This window comes from Leuciscus leuciscus, assembly GCF_965113295.1.
Source record: "Leuciscus leuciscus genome assembly, contig: SUPER_11_unloc_1, whole genome shotgun sequence".
Taxonomy (NCBI): domain Eukaryota; kingdom Metazoa; phylum Chordata; class Actinopteri; order Cypriniformes; family Leuciscidae; genus Leuciscus; species Leuciscus leuciscus.
The window spans coordinates 1,380,844-1,403,506 of record NW_028118546.1 but is presented as its reverse complement, the minus strand read 5'-3'; the positions used below and the strand labels follow the sequence as shown (position 1 = coordinate 1,403,506).

Here is a 22,663-nt window from a genome sequence, read left to right as displayed (position 1 = left end):
TTATTTGCATGATTTATTACTGTAAAGTTTTAAATGCCAGGATGAATATCCATTTTCAGCAGCTGTTCAACAGTTTACCTTTGGATGTCTGCTCTTGTCTTTTCTCTTGATTTGCTGTTTTGGTGATATTTTATCATCTTCATATTTATAGTGATTTACAGAATGGGTGTGATCATGTCTGTAACACCCATGACATTATAAAACCTGTCTGATCACATAGTTGCCATATCAGATGTGCATACATGCTGTACTTACAGACTGAAAAAATAATTATTTGCCATATGCATAAAAATAGCAAAGGTTACATGTTGTACTTCTTTATGATTCGTTCAGTGCCCATTATTACTTTACCTTTATTACTAAGCAGATCAAAACATCTCAAACAAAAGAGAAACTGATTCTAGCTGGTATATTTCCCTTGTTCATAACCATCTGCACTCCCCAAGACTGAGGTCAATAAATCTTTAATGTTCATCTTTATATATCAGAAACATTCCCTTTTGTTACAGGTATCACAGTGTAAACAGTAATTGTATTTTCTAGAAGTTAATAATATATATATATATATATATATATATAAAGAAAGAAGAAATGTTTTACTTGCATTATCTGATTGTAAACATAAGCAATTGAAACATATCTACTGTGTGAAGAAACATTATGTACTTTTAAAGTGTGTAGCCTAATAATAATAATATAAATTACATATCACTAGTATTTCGTTTTTCAAAAATTGTTTAAATGCAATTTCTGAAACTATGGCTACATTTCTTTAAAACAGAAAACCACAAAACATGCACATGACACGCAAAACACCACACATCTCTAAAATAAGTTAAAAAAAAATATTTTGATTTCCTAGGGACTTTAATTGATAGGCTAATTTTGTAGCGCCTCCTTGTGAATACTTGTCATTAATGCAGCTAGATCTTCTGTGGCCTCCTGTGTTCTAGTTGAATAAAACAGAACGACTATGTACCTCATAATATCCTGTGCAGTTTCACCTGGACTGCTGTTCAATGAACAGATAATGGACTTTGGAGGTGGTTTCTGTTTTTAGCTGTGAGAGATGTCTGCTGGTTCAGAAAGAAGAAAGAATCTACTCCTTTTTATTGATGTATATATATTTTTAGTCAATGATATTGTATAATATTTTTTATACTATATAAAGTTTTTATTGTTATTGTTTACAATAAGTTAATTATTATTTCGAACAATCGCACCTAACCAATTAGTGACAAGTTATGGGCCACCATGCACGCCCATTTTAGTTTGACGCCTATTCTTCCCGTTTATTCCATTTCTAAAACGACCCTCCTCTTCTGCATCACATCACGTGACAGTATTATCTTCCGGTTCATGCTGCGGTTCCGTAACGTGTCGTCACTAGCTATGTTTCCATCAACTTGTCAATGGAATTATCTGAAGTTCGGTAAAAAAAATCATGCGAATAAAGCTCGTGAAAGTGTGTTTCCATCAAACGGCTTTAAAGCGAATAAAAACCTGTGCGTAATGACGTCACATGCTGTTTTGCGATCAAATTGGTATATCGAATTGATTTGAGACATTTTAAGGTGTTTCCATTCATTTTCGCACTGAATCGCACAACATTCAAGCAAACATTTGCGAACAAAGTTTTGCTAGACAAAATGGATCGCGCCATCTACCAACAAATGATCAATATTGCACAAGTTGTAATAGTGCAGAGTCCTGCACGGGAATATTTTTGGAGACCCGTGCCCGCGATAAATCGCACACAAGCTAAAATCATTCCATTTGAAGTGCTTTATTTTTTATCTCGCACCTCTCTCAACATCACAATAGCCTCATGAATGGGCTAATGAGCGCTAAAGTGCGCTTTGTTTTGGGCCATTTCAAGTAGCCTAGGCTACCTCCAGTTCACGCGCGGGCGCCTCTCCATGTCCTGATTATTGCCTGCTATATTTAGCTCTTATTTATTAAATCCAAGGAAAATGGTTGATTAAACATTGGTTAAAATTAAGATACAATTAATACAAAACGAAATTCACTTTAAAGAAAGTCTTTCTACAAAAACAAACTTAATAAAGTGGTCAAAATCATGTCTGCCCACTCCATTTGTCTCCCGATATTCGGGATCATCTTATTCATGCTTTTTTCACTTTTCATATAATCAACATGCAATTTTAAACATATATATATATATAATTTTATTTAAACATGAATATGAAACTAAATCGTTTTTTAATGACTGGGCTACAACACATAGGCTTATTAGCCTGCCCTACAATCATTGAATATTATTTTGCTTGATTGACGGGTTTTTATTTAAAAGAAAGAGCGTGGCCTACACAATACTTAGGCCTACTAAAATATAATTAATATTATTTTATTGCATTTGTATTAGTTGTTTGAAGAGTAAAAAAAAAAAAAAAAATTTGGTCGATCTTAACGCAAGTTTACAACCGGCCAGTCGGTCGGACTAAAAGGGGAAAAAAATTAATTGGGTCGGTCCTAAATTGACAGGATCGGTCGGGTAACGGCAAACAAGAATATTTTTAAGGATGCCTGTTACGTCCCTCAGCCCTGGTGTTTGTTCCTACACATGTGTGAGTGCAATGTTTCTTCCCCTTGTCTTAATTACAGTTGACGAGCCACACCTGAGCGAAGCCTACCTGTGCTATAAAAGGCTTCTCATTACGCTCCTGAGGGCGCACACAGAGATTGAGAACAGAGTCGATGCACAGCCGTGCTTTCCGTCTTCTGAGTGATTGTCGTCTAGTCGGCCACCCGGCAGTAGAAAACGTTCCGCCTTTGTGGTTGTTTCTTTATTGTTAACCAACGTATTATTTCATACCCATTCTGTTAAATAAACATACCCCTAATTTTTGACGAGCTGATCTGTGTGCGTCTCTCCTTTATGTTAAGGGTGGTGTCCGACTGCCCGTAACTTAGTGGAGGCTCGTCCGAGATTAATAGTTTGATTAAATCGGACTTTAGTGTTAATTGCGGAACTTCTGATCGCTACAACATTTTGGTGAGTATTCTGGTGAGCAATTATGATTGTCTGTTCCTTTGTTTAGTCGATGTTTATTTTATTTTGGTGGATATCTCAGGAGGGGGCACGTAGGAGATGCCTCGAGCTGAGTAAGCCACTGAAGATTGCGTAGGTATTTAGGATTTGGTTGTGGTTTTTGTGTAGTTAGTTAGAGAAGTTGGACAACATTTTTGCCTATCAGAATACCTTTGAGTTGAGTTGTATAGCTTGTGATATTTTGGCATATCGCCTATTTAGTGAGCGCTGCTACTCTGATTGTACTAGCGTATTGGTTAAACTTGTGGGTGGAAATTAAAATTCGTGGTCGTTTGTAGCCTATATTGTGCTTTTCGTTTGACCACTTTAGATATTCGCTACTTCGTAGCTTTGTCGCAGTTAAACTGCTTAGGTGAGTGTTTATTTGTATTTAATTTTGTGCGCGCTTTAACCGTCTTTTCCTTTAAAATTAAACGTTAACAAGCGCTTTAAAATTACACGTTAAAATGGCAACAGAGGAAGCATTCGTTAAAGAACCCTCTATCGAGTTATTTTAGAAATTTTCGAAAGAGCAGTTACTGAATTTGGCTGCAACTTACGAGGTTGAGCTCACTTCTGCTGAAAAGCGCACCAAAGATACAATCAAGACCGTCTTACAAGCTGCTTTGGTTAGTAAGGGCATTCTGCCTGCAGAGAAACAATCCTCCGTGTCTACAGAAGCATTACAGCAGCAGATTCGGTTGAGAGAGTTAGGTATCAGAGAGAAGGAAATTGAGTTCGACCGTGAGCGCATGCAAGCACAGGCCCGTGAGCATGAACTTGAAAACCGACTCGCGTTGAGAAAGTTAGAAATCGCGGCTCAGAGGGAAGGTGTCGCTCCTTCTGACCCTAATTCATTTGATGTCACTCGCCACATCCGACTTGTGCCCCCTTTTGTGGAAAGAGATGTGGAAAAATATTTTCCCCACTTTGAGCGTGTCGCGACTAATTTAAATTGGCCGAAAACTGCATGGGCATTCCTCCTGCAATGCGTTTTAGTGGGACGGGCGCAGGAGGTTTACTCGTCGCTAACAGTGGAGCAGAGCGGTGACTATGATGTTGTGAAAGCGTCAGTTCTGAGGTGCTATCAGCTGATCCCTGAAGCATACCGACAGAAGTTTAGGAACCTTAAAAAAACGGAGCGTCAAACTTTTGTTGAATTTGGTCGAGATAAAGCAGCCCTGTTTGATCGTTGGTGCTCATCACAGCGTGTTGATAGTCAGGAGAAATTGCGTGAACTAATTCTTTTAGAAGAATTTAAGAACTGCCTGCCAACCGCTGTGGCAACCTATTTAGCTGAGCAGAAGGCCGAGTCTCTTTCTGAAGCTGCTATACTTGCGGACGAATATGTCTTAACGCATAACATCGCCAGGGAACGTTTTCGCTTAAGAGTTAACCCCTCTACGACCACTGATGTAGATACGAAAAAGAATGCAGTAAAGCAAGAAGACAGACACTGTTTTTATTGTAAAAAGCCCGGGCATGTTGTGGCAGACTGTTTAATATTAAAAAAAAAACAGTCTACGAAGCCAATGGGTCTCGTTAGTTCTTCGAAGAAAATGTCACCTGTCCTTCGTGCAGAGTTAAAAACAGAAAAACCCCAGTCCATGTACGAGCCCTTCCTGACGAATGGGACCGTATCTGTGCCTGGTGAGGAGGCTGTCGCTGTGCGCATCTTGCGTGATACGGGAGCTGCGCAGTCTTTCCTCCTTCGCGGCTTGGTGCCGTTGTCTGAAAAGACTGCAACTGGTAGTAGTGTCCTTGTTCGAGGAATCGAGATGGGTTTTCTTGATGTGCCGTTACATTGCGTGCGTCTTGATTCAGATTTGGTGTGTGGTGATGTGGTTGTTGGTGTTCAAGACTCTTTGCCAATCCCCGGTGTCACGTTTCTCCTTGGCAATGACCTAGCAGGTGGAAACGTGTGGAACCGTGGCGATGTTCCACCCGAGGTAGTGGCTGTGCCGCTCATTCAAAAGAGCCCCGATGAGTGCGCACAAAAATTCCCAGAGGTTTTTCCCGCTAGTGTCGTCACTAGGTCGCAGACTCAGAGGTTGAAGGGTGCAGCGCCTCCCAGTGACGTCAACCTGTGTGACAGTTTCGTCGCTCACCCTGCAGAGTGTGAGAGGCTTTTCGAACCCGATTTCACTCAGTGCCGCAGTAGACCTGTGCCTATGGTGACCGAGGAGAAAAGAGAGAAAAAACAATCAGATGTCTCGTTGTCGTTAGAGAAACTTGTTGATGCTCAACAAAAAGACCCCTCTCTTGTTTCATGTTTTAATGCAGTTCAATCTGTTTCAGACCGTGCAAGCGAGAGTCCGACCTATTTCATCAGAGACGGCTTACTTATGCGGAGGTGGAGACCTCAGAAAAGTAATGAGTGGAATGACATTGAGCAAATCGTTATGCCGTCTGGAAACAGACGTGCTATTCTGAGTGTCGCGCATGATGGTGTTTCTGGTCATTTAGGTGTGACTAAAACATTCGGCCGCGTTCTTCGTCACTTTTTCTGGCCAGGGCTGAAGCGTGATGTGCGACGGTATTGTAAAACGTGTCATGTCTGCCAGGTGAGTGGTAAACCAAACCAGGTAATTCCACCTGCACCGTTGTACCCCATACCTGCCATGGGTGAGCCTTTTGAGAAAGTAATCATTGATTGCGTCGGTCCTCTTCCACGGTCTAAAAGTGGATATCAGTATTTATTAACAATTATGTGTACTGCTACTCGCTTCCCAGAGGCGGTGCCTCTGAGGAAGATCACTGCTAAAATCGTGTCCAGGGCTTTATTAAAATTCTTTTCTTTTGTAGGGCTACCGAAAATCGTTCAAAGTGACCAAGGGACAAATTTTACTTCACGTGTCTTTTCCCAAGTCCTAAAGTCGCTCCAAATTAAGCACCGCATTTCAAGCGCGTTTCATCCAGAGAGTCAAGGCGCCCTCGAACGTTACCATCAGACGCTAAAATCGATGCTGCGTGCTTATTGTTTGGAGGTGGGTACAGACTGGGAAGATGCGATTCCTTGGATGCTAATGGCCTCTAGAGAAGTCGTACAAGAGTCAATTGGTTTCAGCCCTGCTGAGCTAGTGTTTGCTCACGACGTTCGCACGCCTTTGAGCGTCATTAAAGATCAGTGGTTAAGCAAACCTACTTCTCGTAGCGCGTTACAGTTCATAAGCGACGTTCACACCCGACTACACAGAGCTCGTGAACTCGCTAGAGCAAATTTAGAAAAGACCCAATCTAGCATGAAAACTTGGTATGACCGAAAAGCAAGAGCCCGTTCGTTTAAGCCTGGAGACCAAGTGTTGGTTCTCTTACCCGTGCACGGTTCGGTATTTCAGGCACGATTCAGAGGGCCATATACTGTTGAAAAGAAAATATCTGACCTGGATTATGTAATTTTAACTCCAGATAAGCGACGGCATTCTCGCGTCTGTCATATAAACATGCTCAAACCATATTATACGCGTGAATATGTTAAAACTGACTTGTGTAATTATAACTTACCCGATCCAGTCGAGTCCTCCGTGTTGCTCTCTTCACTGATAGAAGATGATGACGCGGTGACTCCGCCGTCGCGATGCGTGATTGAAGGTCGACTCAACAACTCTGCTATGCTGGCGGTCATTGCGAATCGTTTGCCACATTTAACTCCCTCTCAAACTGCTGACATATTGTCTGTGATAGGTGATTTCCCTGAGTTATTCGGAGATGTTCCGACTGTAACTACAGTCCTGGAACATGACATAGACGTGGGTGATAAAGGGCCGATTAAACAGCACCCATATAGGGTAAATCCAGAAAAACGAGCTATCCTGCAACGGGAGGTTGAGTACATGATAAAGAATGATATTGCTGAGCCTAGTTCTAGCCCTTGGAGCTCCCCGTGCCTTTTAGTTGGCAAACCTGATGGCACTTACAGATTTTGTACGGATTACAGGCGTGTTAATGCCATAACTTTGCCAGACTGTTATCCATTGCCATGAATGGATGACTGTGTGGACCGTGTTGGCTCGGCCACGTTTGTCACTAAAATCGACCTCCTAAAAGGTTACTGGCAAGTGCCCCTTACACCAAGAGCAAGACAAATATCAGCTTTTGTGACACCAGATGCATTCATGCATTATAAGGTTATGGCTTTCGGAATGCGTAACGCGCCTGCCTCATTCCAGCGTTTGGTAAATATTGTTTTAGCTGGAATGTCAAATTGCGAGGCGTATTTGGACGACATAGTCCTATATAGTACACACTGGTCCGAACACATAACACAACTTCGAGAGCTTTTCCGTAGACTATCCAATGCAAATCTCACAATTAATCTAGCAAAATGTGAGTTCGGAAAAGCCACTGTCACTTACTTGGGGCGGGTAGTTGGCAGAGGACATGTTTTACCAGTAATGGCTAAGGTGGCTGCTATTCAAGAATTTCCTGTGCCTTGCGATCGGCGTGCGCTACGCCGATTCTTAGGAATGGTAGGCTACTATCGTAGTTTTTGTAAAAACTTTTCGACTGTGGTTTGTCCCCTCACTAACCTTTTGAGCCCCAACACTAAATTTGACTGGACGGAGTCCTGTAATAGAGCGTTTGAAAACGTCAAAGCTCTCTTGCTGACTGCTCCCGTGCTGGCTGCGCCAGACTTTAACAAACCGTTTCAGCTTGCTGTAGACGCCAGCAACGTAGGCACCGGTGCCGTACTTTTGCAATCAGGCGCAGACAACGTAAACCATCCCGTGAGTTTCTTCTCAAAGAAATTTAATTCTGCCCAGCGAAAGTACTCCACTATCGAGCAAGAGACTATGGCTTTAGTACTAGCTATCCAACACTTCGAAGTGTATCTAGGTTCTTCGGTACATCCAGTTAAAGTCTATACTGATCATGACCCGCTCAAATTCCTCAGTCGCATGTACAATTCAAATCGAAGATTAATGCGATGGAGTCTATTGCTTCAACCATTTAACCTCCAAATTGTGCATGTCCGGGGAAAAGACAATATCATCGCAGATGCGTTGTCTAGGGTGGATGCTTAATACTATTACAGTATTAATAGTACTGAAAAAAACCCTATTCATTTTATTAAAAAAACGAACAAACACGTTTTTGTTTATTATAAATGAACTTGCATGTGTCCTTAATGATTGAAAGGCCTATACATTTAGGTTATAGTTAATAATAATCATCATAATAATAATAATAAATAAAAAAGAACACTAGATTATTTGTCTTAAGATTTATTTTTGATTTATTGGGCTTGCTGATCAAATGTAATTCTGTAGCAATACTAAGTATTGCGTCGTACATAGTTATAATTTGCCTGCGATTTGGCCAAAATAATACATTCCTGTGTAGTTCTAGTTTCTTTTCACATGCAGATATGCCTTGAACGAGGTAATGATTAATTGTAGCTGGAACTCTATTGTTTGGGTTGGCTCGAACAGTGAGCTGAACACAGAATTCATAATAAAAAAAAAGTGTTCCCGTGTTCAATGTATGGCGACAAGTCACCATTTTGGGGTGGGGGTGTTACGTCCCTCAGCCCTGGTGTTTGTTCCTACACATGTGTGAGTGCAATGTTTCTTCCCCTTGTCTTAATTACAGTTGACGAGCCACACCTGAGCGAAGCCTACCTGTGCTATAAAAGGCTTCTCATTACGCTCCTGAGGGCGCACACAGAGATTGAGAACAGAGTCGATGCACAGCCGTGCTTTCCGTCTTCTGAGTGATTGTCGTCTAGTCGGCCACCCGGCAGTAGAAAACGTTCCGCCTTTGTGGTTGTTTCTTTATTGTTAACCAACGTATTATTTCATACCCATTCTGTTAAATAAACATACCCCTAATTTTTGACGAGCTGATCTGTGTGCGTCTCTCCTTTATGTTAAGGGTGGTGTCCGACTGCCCGTAACAATGCCCAAAACACATATTTGCGAGTGTGTAATGGCAATTTAGACATACAAATATTGCACATATTTTTCATCCGCTACCCGCCCGCAAGGAGTTCATTATCCGCCCGCATCCCCGCCTGTGAATTTTAGGAATGTCACAATCCACCCGTTTTAGCCACTTTTATGCGGGTACCCAACCCATTGCAGGACTCTAGGTGCTTATGTGACAGCTGATAGCGACTATTATGGCATTCCTTAGATTTTTGCTATAATAGCCGTTTTATTTTTCTGTTAAATTAAATTAAAAAAGTATCTCGTCTCCTCGTTTGTCCACTTTGTTGACACCGGCCATGTGTGCAAACCAGACAGTATATAATGGGTGCAAACTGGGCGGAAATTAACTAAAACTTCTTCTTTTGTGGCGGGTTGTACCCATAAAATGACCTAAAACTTAATCGCAATCCATTATTTATTCGGCAAATAACGTTTCCATCAGCGTTTATCGCATAAACCGTACATCGATCAAGATAAAATCCGATGAGACCGACCGTATTTCATTTTAGTCGATATTCAAGAAATTCAATCGAATTTTACTGTTTCCATAAGGCATTTTTCATTCGATATCACATAATTCGGATAAAAACGTGTTGATGGAAACATAGCTACTGGGCATGTGCCGCTGTTGGTCGGGGCATCATGGCGGTGCCGTGGAGCCTGTGCTGGAGGAGCAGTGCTGGAGCTGCTGTAGTTCTGGATTGGTGTTGTGGGATCAGCAGAAGAGCTTTCACACACACGGCTTCTTCCGCGTCTTCCTCCGCTGTGACACAGGTAACGCGATCACGCTGATGATGATGATGAAGGTCACCGGTGTGAGCCGATGAATGACAGATCACTGCCTTACATGATCAGGTTTGAGATGAGGATGAGTGCGAATGTCTGGCGCTGTAATAGTGTAAGATGTCTTAGATCAGATGATTGCAGTCGTGTGTGTACAGAACTCCTGCCTGAACTCTGTGTTAAAGGTCATGAACTCCTGCATTAGAGACTCACTGATCAGTGTTACATGCCATTCAATGTCACTGCTACACAAGATTGTTGCACAGGAAGTCTTGTGTTGTGCTTGTGTAAGTTGTGTTGGCAAATGTTAAGACACACTATATCCTGAGCACAGTTTGTACTGTTGTTTTGATAAGTGTTGCACAACTTTCAGCTTTATATGATATGGTGTTTATGTTTTTCAGGTTTTATTTCGGCAGGGCCCTGTACATAATTCTGTACATAATTTTAACAAACCAATGATCCTTGCAAGGTATGTCAATGTCATGGATAGTAAATGTGCACTACTAGTTTGTACATATGTGTATAGGCACACTGGGGCTAGTTGTCACAGGGAAGGTGTAACATGGACTATAACAAAAAAAACTATTAGGGTCAAAGTCTAGTTGCATAATGTTATGACTATTACTTATGACAGTTTCAGTTAGCCAAAACAGTTTTGTGTGTATTTAAAAAAAAAAAAAATTATGAAATTATTGAAACAAAACTATTTAGCTGCTGTTCAGAAGTTTGAGGTTAGCTGGATATATATTTTTCTCTTTAAAGAAATAAATAGTTTTAGTTACAGTAAAGACATTTAAAATGTTACAGAAGATTGGTTTCAAGCAAATCAGCTTATTAATTATTTTCTGAAGGATCATGTGACACACAAGACTGGAGTAATTAAAGGTGCTCTAAGCGATCCCGGGAGTCGTAACTTCTTGTTGACATTCGAATTGTTGTCAAACAAAACGGAGGCTAGCTAGACCCTCCCTCCTCATCCCGTCTCCTCCCTCCTCCCCTCCCTTCCAATATTATCCGTAGTAGTCACTACAAACAAAGTTAAGTTTTACTGATACTTCATTCAATGTGTAATGTCGCCAAGTTAGATAAATGATTTTATATATTGCAGAACAGAATGCAGAAAAAAAGAAACATTATCTTAATCGTTTCGCCACCTGAGGTTATAACTATAACTATAGCTCCCATACAAGGACGCAATAATAGCAAGATAACGTTAGCTTCGCGTTTCCCAGTGAGCATAAACAACGGCGGCGGCGTAAACAAATTTAGTCAAAGTTGTCAATAGCCTATAAATGAACATTCAAATTCATAACAAACCGTGGGTGAAAACAATCATTCACACAAATTGTCGCCCTACTGTGAATTTGCTTGATCATTTACAATAGAGATTGATCGCTAGCTGCTAGAAACATATATGTTGTATTCACCAAAGCTAACGCTGACTGCATAGTTCTAGCTAATTACATCCTTGTGTTGGTTTGGCGAACATGAACGTCAGTTTAGAAAGAAAAATGGATTTACCTGTTCTGCAAAAACAGAGCAACTGAATGTCGGATTGGAAGCCCTTCTGCCGGCGGAGTTCTCGCCACCTTTCGAAGGTTTTTCCGATGTAAATTCGGGACTTCACGCGTTCCTTATCCTTGTCCCTCTTCTTTGCAATTTGTTCATCGAAACGTCGTCTCTTTGGTCGTGTGTCGACCATAATTCAAACTTCCCTCTTCATGCTTCTCTCTCCTCCACACACCCCCTTCATGTGTACACGCACTAACCCCCCAAACCACACCCCTCAAATACTTCTTGTCGGTGATTGGCTGGAACACTGTTTGTTATGTTTCGTGGTGCGGGTGAGCCCAGTTTGTTTTTGTTGCCGTTTGTGGAGCCTGTGGTGTCTAGAGAGACCGCGTTTTTTTACAGTGTGTTCAGGGGACAGGCAGCTAGCGGATAGTGAGGAGATGTTTGCTGTATGTGACAAAAAATGTTTGGGCCTAAAAAACGCGTCGCATCACTTAGAGCACCTTTAAAAAGAAATTAATAATATTATTCAGCAAGGATGCATAAAAAGGGACAATAAAGACATTTATAATATTACAAAAGATTCAAATAAACGCTGTTCTTTTGAACTTTATATTAATCAAAACATGTATCAGGGTTTCCACAGAAATATTAAGCAGCTCAACTGTTTTCAAATGTTTCTTGAGCAGCAAATCATCATATTAGAATGATTTCTGAAGGATCATGTGACACTGAAGACTGGAGAAATGATCACAGGAATAAATTACATTCAGCTGAACAAATATATTAATTACACAAATACTGTATATTCAAATAGAATAATTTATTTTATATTGTAATAATATCTCATAATATAATAAATAATATATTATAGTAATACAAAATACTGTTTTTATTGTATTTTTTATTAAATAAATGCAGCCTTCGTGAGCATAAGAAACTTCTTTCAAAAACAAATCTTACCAATCATGAACATTTCAGTGGTAGTGTTACTGTAACAATATATAAACACATAATATATAACACTGCATCATATAACATATACAAAAACACACCTTGCATTCTGTGCTGCCGTTCTTCATCTGAGTCACTCATTATCCTGAAGAAGACGATTAACACATCAAGTGATGTTCATTTTTAATCCTCTAAAGAGTTCGAGTTTACATTACAGCAACATTACCTTGACAGACGCTGTAAATACAGCTGAACCCAGTCTCTGAAATGCTTGTGTGATGAGAGGTCTGAAAGAGCCCACAATGACTGTCAAGAGAGACACAGTCACAGTTAATGGACTGAAATCATGATTATGGATATTGCGGCTGCTGTGGGAGTGAATGGAGAGGAAACGTACCGGAGCAAAGGATCCCTTCTGAAGCCGGGACAGGGTCACTTCACTCAGCTGTCTGAAAGTCATAGTGAAGTCTGCTCCAGTGTCCTCCATTAGCTCAACACATCACACATCATACAACATTATATGGGTCATTCTCAGGAAATGCTGCCATTTGTGTGATCTACTACTGATTTAACTCCATACTGGACTTAACTATTTCTGACAGTTTGGCCGTTAAATATATAATTCAAAAAAAAAAACGATCTAATTAAAAAAAGTTTATAATGAAATTGTGTGTGTGTGTATGTATGTATGTATGTATGTATATATATATATATATATATATATATATATATAATCAGTGTGTGTGTGTGTGTCTTACTGATTCCTTACTTTTTTTTATTTCTTTTTTTTATTGTCACAAATGACACCATTTCCTGAGAATGGCCAAATAACTTTATCAAATGAATTAATTATAGTACAATTAGAGAAAAAAACAATCCAGCTAATATTTACCTTTAGAAGAAATGCAATCACATATGAATCCTTTTCTTCATTTCCCAGAAAGCCCAACTTTGCTTTGAACAGCTCATGAAATCTACAACAGAAACAGTAAAGTGAGATCAGGAACGACTCAGAGAGGAATACAGTGATCTATATTGTCTAATGACAGGCTCACCTTTGATGGTAGATTTGTGGATACTCTCTCAATATTTGCTGAGATCTGAAGTAAATGAATTGACATGAATCACTCTTATTTATTCCAGACCAATACCAACAGAAAATAAAAGGATCTCTTACTGTGAAAGCTGATCTGAGGTCAGCAGTGGTTTCAGAGCTTCTAGAAGTTTCTGTAGATTGAACAGGCCAACATTAGCCTGAGCTCCTATACTGTACCGGCCCTCGTCATCAGACGTGTTGGGGACAAAATCTATACAGAGGAAACAATGCTGTAGCAATAACACACATTAAACAATACAAATATTATATGTTATTATTATGGCTGTCTGTTTCACTTTAACTTATTAGAATATAATGAAGTAAAATAAAACAAGTAATGGATTAAAAAAAGTATGCAATTAATCATGCCCCTCAACCCATGTATATTATACTGTAAGTATATACAAAATTTATAGTAGATCTAAAGTAGCTTACTATTCATACAATTTTCCTCCACTTTTGCAGTATTGTATATATATATGTGTGTGTGTGTGTGTGTGTGTGTGTAATGTCAAAATGACAAAAAGCTTAAAAACTAAATTTATAGGAAGATGATTGCTAATATTATGAAAGTTTAAGTTAGACAAAGAAACATACTTGGGTCATATGATTCCATAAATCCAAATGGGCCATAATCAAAAGTGATAGAAAGCAGACTGAAGTTATCTGTGTTACAGACTCCTGTGTGAAGATGCAGATCATGTTGTTGTGCATTTTGCGTATTAAGCTCGATCTATAATGATAAATCTATGTGATAACTAAACAAGTAAAGCAGAGTGAACTAACCATGAGCAAAACCAACCGACATCCAGTGGGCGATTAAATGTGCCGTTTCATTCAGCACTCGAGAGAAAAACCCCTTCACACAACATGAAAACCATTCAAATATAGTGAGACTGATCAGACAATATAAAATAATCTTGTATTACAGCTAAACAGCAGAGAGACACAGATACTCACCACATACTTGTCAGTGTCATTTGTTGCTATAGATTTAAAATGCTCTTTAATTACAAAGTCCAACAATGTCCTGAAAATAAAAGATAAAAAGAAATTAAAAAGCAAATAAGAGTGAGAAAAAAAATATTATCTCCCAAGTAAAAGTTAATATACCGTAGGACATCTAACTCTCCAGTTCTAGTTAATATCTCCAGTGAACCGATACGAAACCAGGACTTGGCCAGACGCAGAACAACCGCTCCTGATAGATACAGAGAACAATCACATAAAGCTGAGGAGGATAAAGAACTTAGTTACTCGATTTTTCCAAATCTGATCGTATTTTACCTCTTTCTTTTATGACACTGCCATTATAAAACGGATCCCTCCAAACAGGTTCCTCACTCACAACCAGACTGACAAACAATAAAGGCAAAAAAATGGAAAAAGTATAAATAAAAATAAAACTAATATTCAACACCAAGCATTTGAATGTGATAAATCCATATATTACTCTTCTTGTGCATGTCCATTCATATATATTGTGCATTTATATGTGTGTGTGTGTGTGTGTGTGTGTGTGTGTGTGTGTGTGTGTGTGTGTGTGTGTGTGTGTGTGTGTGTGTGTGTGTGTGTGTGTGTGTGTGTGTGTGTGTGTGTACCTGAGGGCTCTGCTGGTAGGAACTCCCAGAAAGTGCATGGCTTCACTGCACAGGAACTCCCTCACAGAGGAGCGAATCACAGCCCGTCCATCACCAGACCTGCACACAAAACATCATGTACAGTAAACAGCATAACCATTACACTCCTGCCAGACAGAGAATCACACACTATGAGTCATAATGTAAGATCATTTACAACTAAATATATCTCAGAATTACTTAAAAAGCATATCAAAAATATTGAGCAGCAGAAACTGATATTCACCTTGAGTACGGTGTCTTTCCTGAGCCTTTCAACTGGACTTCCCATCTTTCACCCTTTCTGGATAAAAGAGAGATTGTATACCGCTCTAACGGTTAACACTTGTCAGTTCTAAACTGAGAGATGTCATTGTTCAGACGCATGTTTAAGCATTAAACGAGAAATAGATAAAAAAATGCCAGAATCATCTATTTGCTGAAAAACCAGTAAGTATAGATCACACTTTCCATTCTTTAATCTTAAACAACATTATGGGAAAGTTGACATGCATTACAACAGAAAAGTCACATCTGACAATAACAACTGATGATTTGTGTTGAACGCTGATGGAAAAAGATGATTTTACCTGTTTGTGTATTCACCCAACAAATGTGCTCTTCCATCCCCCAGCTGTCCGGCCCAATAACCAAACTATAATAATAATAAAACATGGTTGACATGTTTGCTCTGGTTGTCTTACGCCATCGCTGTCGGGTTTGAAGTGACGGTCAGTTTTACCTGATGGCCCCCGTATCTGTGTGCCAGTGGAACAGAGCCAGGAAACAGTTTCCCACCACTGACACAACGGACAAACTCTTCATTCTGAATCACAGACTCATTCAGATCCAAAATATTCCTCAACACATCCTGAAATACACAAAAGAGCCTGAATATATGCAGAAACAACATTTACACAAAAGTACTGTGGTGGTACCATGGTCCAGTTTGGTTTTAAAGCAGTTTTCTCAGACTGTGATCCTCAGACCACTGGTGGTTCTGTAAAGAGTCCAAGTGGCCCACGAGTTCATTAGCTGATTAAAAGCTTTATGACTGAATCAATAAATAAAAGTATAACTGACAAAAAAAAAAAAAAAAAAAATGAATTAACTGAATTTATTAACTCAATACAATAAATGAACTGTTTGTGACTAAATAAATGTATGATAAAGTGTTTCTATTGGTATGTAAGTGTTTGGTCCAATTTTGAAGCTAGCATTATATAATATCTATATATATAATAGAGTATAATAGCTAAAAAATAATTTGCCCACAACCTAAAGTAGACATTTATTTGAGGAGTTGGGTGGTTCAAATTTTTTTTTTTTTTTAAGTGATCTGCTTCACCCTTGTAAAAAATAAGTGTTAAAAATAAAAATGGAAAACTATGTTTCTTTTAAAAAAGTTATTGCAGATAATACAAAATTAATGAAATAAAAAGCCACTTAACGAGTATACTTTCATGACCGTTTCTTAACAAACTATAATAAATGTTCATTTAATTTCAGTTAACATGATGCAATTAAGTGTCCGAAACATTATATTCAGTTTGCACCAAAGTATATTCTTTTAAAGTAGCCTATATTATTTTCATATAATTTCTCTTTTTAAAAGTATGATGAAGTGTACTTCTTTGTAACAACAGCCTGAATAAGTTCAAAATTATGCTGACGACGACAATGTTATTGGTGGTGATGATGATGATTAATTTATTACTATTTTAAAATGTGGACAAGAAAAATGATAAAGAATGGGTGGGTGTGACCAAACGTTTGACTGGTGGTTAGATGGCACTAGCTCCATTGTATTTTTCTGTTTCATAAATTATACACAGTTAATGCAACAATATCCCCAGGTTTGACTGCAGTGAAGCACAAGTTCTCTGTAAATGATGATGAGTGGATGGGTTTATTGACCTGTGACACAGCAGCCAGTGTCAGGGGCTCTTTCAGAGGAGAGGGCTGAGACTCTGAAAACACACTTCTCTTCACAGTACGAATAACATTACCATCAACCTCATCAAGAGGCAGAGCATCTGTAAAACACACAGAAGTTATTAAAACATATCAACGTGTAAAATAGCATGTTGGCACTCATATCTGTATCTTACCTAGTAGTTTATGTGATAATGCCAGTGGTATTTCTCCACAGTGTTTCACATTGCTATAAAAGTGACTCTTATCGAACTCTCTTTCATTACAACTTTCATTCTCACAGAATTCTTGTTCGTCCCTAAATGTAGTGATGGCGACGGCCGATAAAAATAAAAATAACGTGAAACCATGTTTTGTCATTACATCAAACTCACAGGCATATTTTTTTAACTATATATGTCCTGTACTTCCTTACATCACGTAACTAGAGGAAAACATCAGAACTGTCACACAAACAATCCTTCAATGTTCCACCAGAGGGCGCTCATCGGCTCAAAAACCCGAATGCTCCATTTATGCAATATTCGGGACTTTTTTGTCTTTTTGGAAATGTATGCGCGTTATAAACCATAACCGATTAAATCTATTAATTGTATGGGTTTAGAAGCTGTCGTACTTTCTCACTATAATGATTAAATAAGCGTCTCTAGCCAATGATCAGAGACAACTGTGATTGGTCAACCTCCAATCTGTACTGTAACAAGTAACAAGTAACAGGTACCATGTGTATGGAAGCTTATGGGTAGCAATATTCAATTTGAAATGCAATATGTAAAATGGCAATGCATTTCTGTATTTAAATTTAAATTTCCCCATACATTTGTGCAACGTTTGGTGCAAAATGAAAATGAAAATTCAATTATATAATTTACATTTGCCATTTCATACAATAGTTTTAATATGTAAATTGAATACATATTTTAACACTTTATAAGTTGCAAAATTTAAATAAAAATGTATTACAGAAATGATTAGATATGTTTAACATGTTCATGCAAAAACTGTGGCAAAAATTGATTTTTCTTCATTGCATTTACACTCACATTTAAGACACTTGCGATTTCCAAGCGCCACCTACTGACAGAAAGTGAATTTGCGTTTTCATTCAGTCCGTCTGCTGTTTTTGTTTTGTGCAGGTGTCTTCTAGCATAATTTCACAAAACAAAAGTCAGACCATTTTGTTTTTGCTTTAAATCTTGAAATTATACAATCTAATTTAAATAAAAAATAAATTATCATGCTACATGTGTGTAGCCTCTTTGTTTGCATCATGATTACATTTCAAATGGCTGGCAACAGATGTTATAGAGCAAATAAACAACAAATAAATTTGCTTAAAGGAAAAAATCGGCTATCGGAATTGGCCAATTTGCTTGAAAAAAATTGTTATCAGCAATAGAAAATCATAATCGGGCCACCCTAATAATAATAAAAAAAAGAAATAAAACATTATTAACAGTCTTTTCATTGTTTTCACAGTTTTATTTTTCTAGTTTTATTAATTTGTAGTTTGTATGGTTAATATTAATGTAGGCTTATTGTCAGCGCACTAAGGTTTAAAAAAGGTAATTGGTATTATCAATGCTTATTGAGTCAATGTTTATTTTCTGTCACCCTCCAGAATGTCTGTTGCAAGCCAACCGTACAGCCGACCTGCTTTCACCCGGCTCATCTGAGTGGACAACCGCACAAACCGCCGCACAAAAACATGAAGTGTCCACAGATAAAGTTAAGATTGGGTCTTTCTAAACGACCACCATCAGTGCCCTCACTAATGTTGAGAGAACCTTTATGGCTCCAGTGGACGGTGACACTCAACTGTTTGAAACGGGTGTGGTTCTTATTATTAAAAATTACATATTGTCCATGAAATTTGCGTGTACTTTTCTTGGTCCTGCATCCAAAAAATGCAAAACTGCTCCCTTTGAGTTGCCAGAGGAGGTAGAAAGCAGAAATGGCAAAAACAGTATATATCTCCCTGAAAGGACAAATTGAAAAAGTGAGTAAATTCATCTATCTATCCTCTCAAAAATAGTATAAATTTAAGATAATCTCAGTCATAATTTTTATAGCTTTTGCATGAATAAGTGAAAGGTGACTACGGCTTTTAATACATACAGGTTGAATTATGATAATGTTTTGTGTAAAGACACATTTTATTCAGATTCACAGCCAATGCACCCACTCCCTACTGCTCCAACACTCAACAATGGGCAAGCAATTCAAAGCTGCACACTACAGCCGTAACAACACATTTAAGCGTAACAACACACTTAAGCTTAAAGGAGAAGTTCACTTTTGAAAAAACTTTTGCTGATAATTTACTCACCCCCATGTCATCCAAGATGTCCATGTCTTTCTTTCTTCAGTCGAAAAGAAATTAAGGTTTTTGATGAAAACATTCCAGGATTTTTCCACATATTATGGATTCCATTGGGACCCAAACGGTTCAAGGTCCAAATGACAGTTTCATTGCCGCTTCAAAGGGCTTTAAACGATACCAGACGATGAATAAGGGTCTTATCTAGCGAAACGATCGGTCATTTCAAAAATAAAATAAAAAGTTGACGTTTTATAAGCACAAATGTTCGCCTTGCTCTGTTCTGTGATGCGCGTTCGTGACGTCACGTAATACGCAATTACGTTGAAAAGGTCAAGTTTGATGTGTTTACAAATGTGCGGAAGGAGGACCATATAAACATTTTCAAATGTATTTGTGTCAGTTTATCGTTTAAAATGCCCATTTCGTGTGCGCATCCTGAGTGTTTTAATATTAAAAAGCCAAAAATAACATTTTCTTCAATTTTTCAAGCGTGACCTTTTCAACGTAATTGCGTATTACGTGACGTCACGAACGCGCATCACAGAACAGAGCAAGCCGAACATTTGTGCTTATAAAACGTCAACTTTTTATTTTATTTTTGAAATGACCGATCGTTTCGCTAGATAAGACCCTTATTCATCGTCTGGTATCGTTTAAAGCCCTTTGAAGCGGCAATGAAACTGTCATTTGGACCTTGAACCGTTTGGGTCCCAATGGAATCCATAATATGTGAAAAAATCCTGGAATGTTTTCATCAAAAACCTTAATTTCTTTTCGACTGAAGAAAGAAAGACATGGACATCTTGGATGACATGGGGGTGAGTAAATTATCAGCAAAAGTTTTTTTAAAAGTGAACTTCTCCTTTAACATACACCAACAAGAGCAACACTCCAAGTCTGGTAACACAACAGTCTCAGGCCACATTTACACATAGCCGGGTATTTAGAGAAACGAATATTTCTCCCCCTCCGTTTTCAAAAATAACATCGTGCACGCAATATCGTTTTCAAAAAAAGTTGTCGTTTACATCAACCCGCATAAATACAAAGGGGCGGCAGTGTAAGGAGAAGGATAAAGCCATGCAAGCCAATCAGAATCCTCAAAATCGACAACGACGAATAGCACGAGCGACTTCCTGTTCCTTTCAAAACAATAGACATGGCGCGAGGTTCGTTCGTGTGGACAGACAGCGCGGCAAATGCAAACAGGCCAAAAGCGTTTTCACAAAAGTAAAAATGAGTACCACTTTAACAGCATCCATGATCAAATAGTAGCCAAACAAACTCATAGACAGTATGGAACAAACTCTGAACATAGGGCGCTCACATGACGTAAGCATTTTCTGGCGCATAATGTGACGTTTGAGAACCTAAAACCCCGTTTCTCCCAGTTGACACGGCAACACATAACCGGCGTTTTCAGAAATCTCCACTTTGGCCGGAGTTTTTAGAAATAATCGTTCTCTGGGATAAAAACTGCGTTTTCGTGTAAATGACAGGCCAAAACGCAGGGAAATATCTGCGTTTTCCCATCGTGTAAACGGGGCCTCAGGCTCTTGGGAGAAGAAACCTCTCCCAGTCCCAGTCCCAGTCCCAGTCCCAGTCCCAGTCCCAGTCTCTCTCTCTCCCCCCCGGCTCTGCTTAAATACTGGATCCTCTTGCCATTGATGAGGAACAGCTGGTAGGTCCCATCACCTAGATTAGGACAGGGAGGAGCACAAGAAATTGGACAAAAAAAAACAAAAAAAAAACCTTTTAATATATGTCCAAATAGAAACTGTTATTTAAAATGGTAATAATATATCACAATACTGTAGTTTATAGCCTAGGCTACTATATTTTAATCAAATAAATGCAGGCTGGGGGAGCAGCGCAAGAGACTTATTTCAAAAACATTAAAAAAATCCACCTGACACACACACACAAGTTTCAAGTTTTGAAAAATACAACAACAAACAGTAATATTGTAAAGTATAATAACAATTGAATTTATAATTAGCCTATATAGGATTATGTAATGGTTCACAAAATTCACGGTTCAATCACTGTCTGTTGTTGCATTGAGACTCTGGTAGGGCTTTATTTTGAAATTCTCGTCAGCAAAATAGAGGGAAAACAAACAATATTGACAATATTGTTTATAAAATGTTACTCACCATGTTCATTTATGGTAAATCTGACTGTTCCGTTGCGTTCGCACCACATACTTGATAATCGTGCTGTAAACATTGCCTACGCCAATAGCAGGCGCTTATAATCGTGACGTGCGCCAATGGCAGCTGCAAAGGAGAAGCAATATGGGAAATACCGACTGTTTTAAGGAATAAACGCAGAATTTTTGGTTCTTGTCGTGTTTAACACAATCTACACTCGATCGCGCGAGGATATCCATCGTGAAAAATCGCAGCTTGAATTTTTTTTTAGTTACCATCGAAGTGAAAGACAGGTCCTTTCTGTGGTATAAATACAACGTACAACAAAACTACAACTCCCAGCAGGCCGTTGGGTCCATTGGCTGCGCGCGCACACACACTCAATAAATCAATGAATGACACTTACCCATTAGAAAACGCAAATGCATACGTCCTGGGACGGTAACACCAGTCAAATTAAATCATTCAAGGAAAATACATCTTTGCAGTGCATACACAGAAGTGCCAATAATATATTTTCACTGCATTTACAATTGCAGAAATAAAGCTATGAGATCGTTATTACAATTAGAAATCAGAAAAAAAAAAAAAAAAAAAAAAAAACTTTTTTTTTTTTTTTATATATGTCCAAATAGAAACTGTTATTTAAAATGGTAATAATACATCACAATACTGTAGTTTATAGCCTAGGCTACTATATTTTAATCAAATAAATGCAGGCTGGGGGAGCAGTGCAAGAGACTTATTTCAAAAACATTTAAAAAATCCACCTGACAGACATTTCAAGAGACAATTTACTTCCTGCAACTCCTGCAAATCAGACATTATTTCATCGATGTCGAGTTCAAATTCCTTTTCCATGTCTTCTGCAGATGGATCAGAGAAATTATTGGTGGCCATTATTACAGAATGGTTTTCAGGTTTACAGATGGTTATTTACAGGTATAGGCCTGTAAATTCACAGCCAGGCAGCGGGTCTTCTTCTTTTTTTAAATTGCAGTTGTCAAACAACTTTTAAGTGTGCATTACCGCCACCTTCTGATATGGAGTGTGGATCACATTCGCCGTTGCTCACTACTCTATAAATAAATAAATAAATATATAACCCCATAAATATCTAAAGCATTTACGATGCTGATCGTAGCCTGATCAGTCTGTGAATGTTCAATGTAAGACTATTTATATTTGCTTACATTCACTGATAACAAAAATAATAAAACGTTATTAATTAGCCTAAATGTGAGCAGTCCCCTCTATATGTAGCCTATATGTTAAATTCAAAAGAATATGTATGTATATAATA

At 38.5% G+C, this 22,663-nt stretch overlaps 2 protein-coding genes and 3 long non-coding RNA genes across 5 annotated transcripts in view; 1 reads left to right on the top strand and 4 right to left on the bottom strand.

Annotated features, from left to right (window-relative positions):
* Positions 1–22,663, top strand: part of LOC309510013 (uncharacterized protein) — a gene marked incomplete at its 3' end in the record, with an annotated part of 1,894,646 nt that overhangs the window by 664,236 nt on the left and 1,207,747 nt on the right. The window lies entirely within an intron of this gene.
* On the bottom strand, positions 1,899–9,009 carry LOC309510057. The gene is made up of 2 exons (XR_014210177.1): positions 8,955–9,009; positions 1,899–2,547 (listed from the first exon to the last, which is right to left on the bottom strand). It is a non-coding gene; the product is annotated as an uncharacterized lncRNA (long non-coding RNA).
* Positions 12,236–12,863, bottom strand: LOC309510035. The gene is made up of 3 exons (XR_014210151.1): positions 12,632–12,863; positions 12,461–12,540; positions 12,236–12,379 (listed from the first exon to the last, which is right to left on the bottom strand). It is a non-coding gene; the product is annotated as an uncharacterized lncRNA (long non-coding RNA).
* Positions 12,974–14,211, bottom strand: LOC309510051. Its single transcript, XR_014210172.1, has 3 exons — positions 13,928–14,211; positions 13,412–13,541; positions 12,974–13,334 (listed from the first exon to the last, which is right to left on the bottom strand). It is a non-coding gene; the product is annotated as an uncharacterized lncRNA (long non-coding RNA).
* LOC309510006 (protein adenylyltransferase SelO-like) lies at positions 14,231–17,244 on the bottom strand (the record flags this gene model as incomplete). Its single annotated transcript, XM_082191143.1, has 9 exons — positions 14,231–14,360; positions 14,444–14,531; positions 14,618–14,685; positions 14,932–15,030; positions 15,197–15,253; positions 15,540–15,604; positions 15,692–15,820; positions 16,867–16,985; positions 17,061–17,244. The coding sequence occupies 9 exons, from the start codon at positions 17,242–17,244 to the stop codon at positions 14,231–14,233; spliced, it is 939 nt and encodes a 312-aa protein (XP_082047269.1).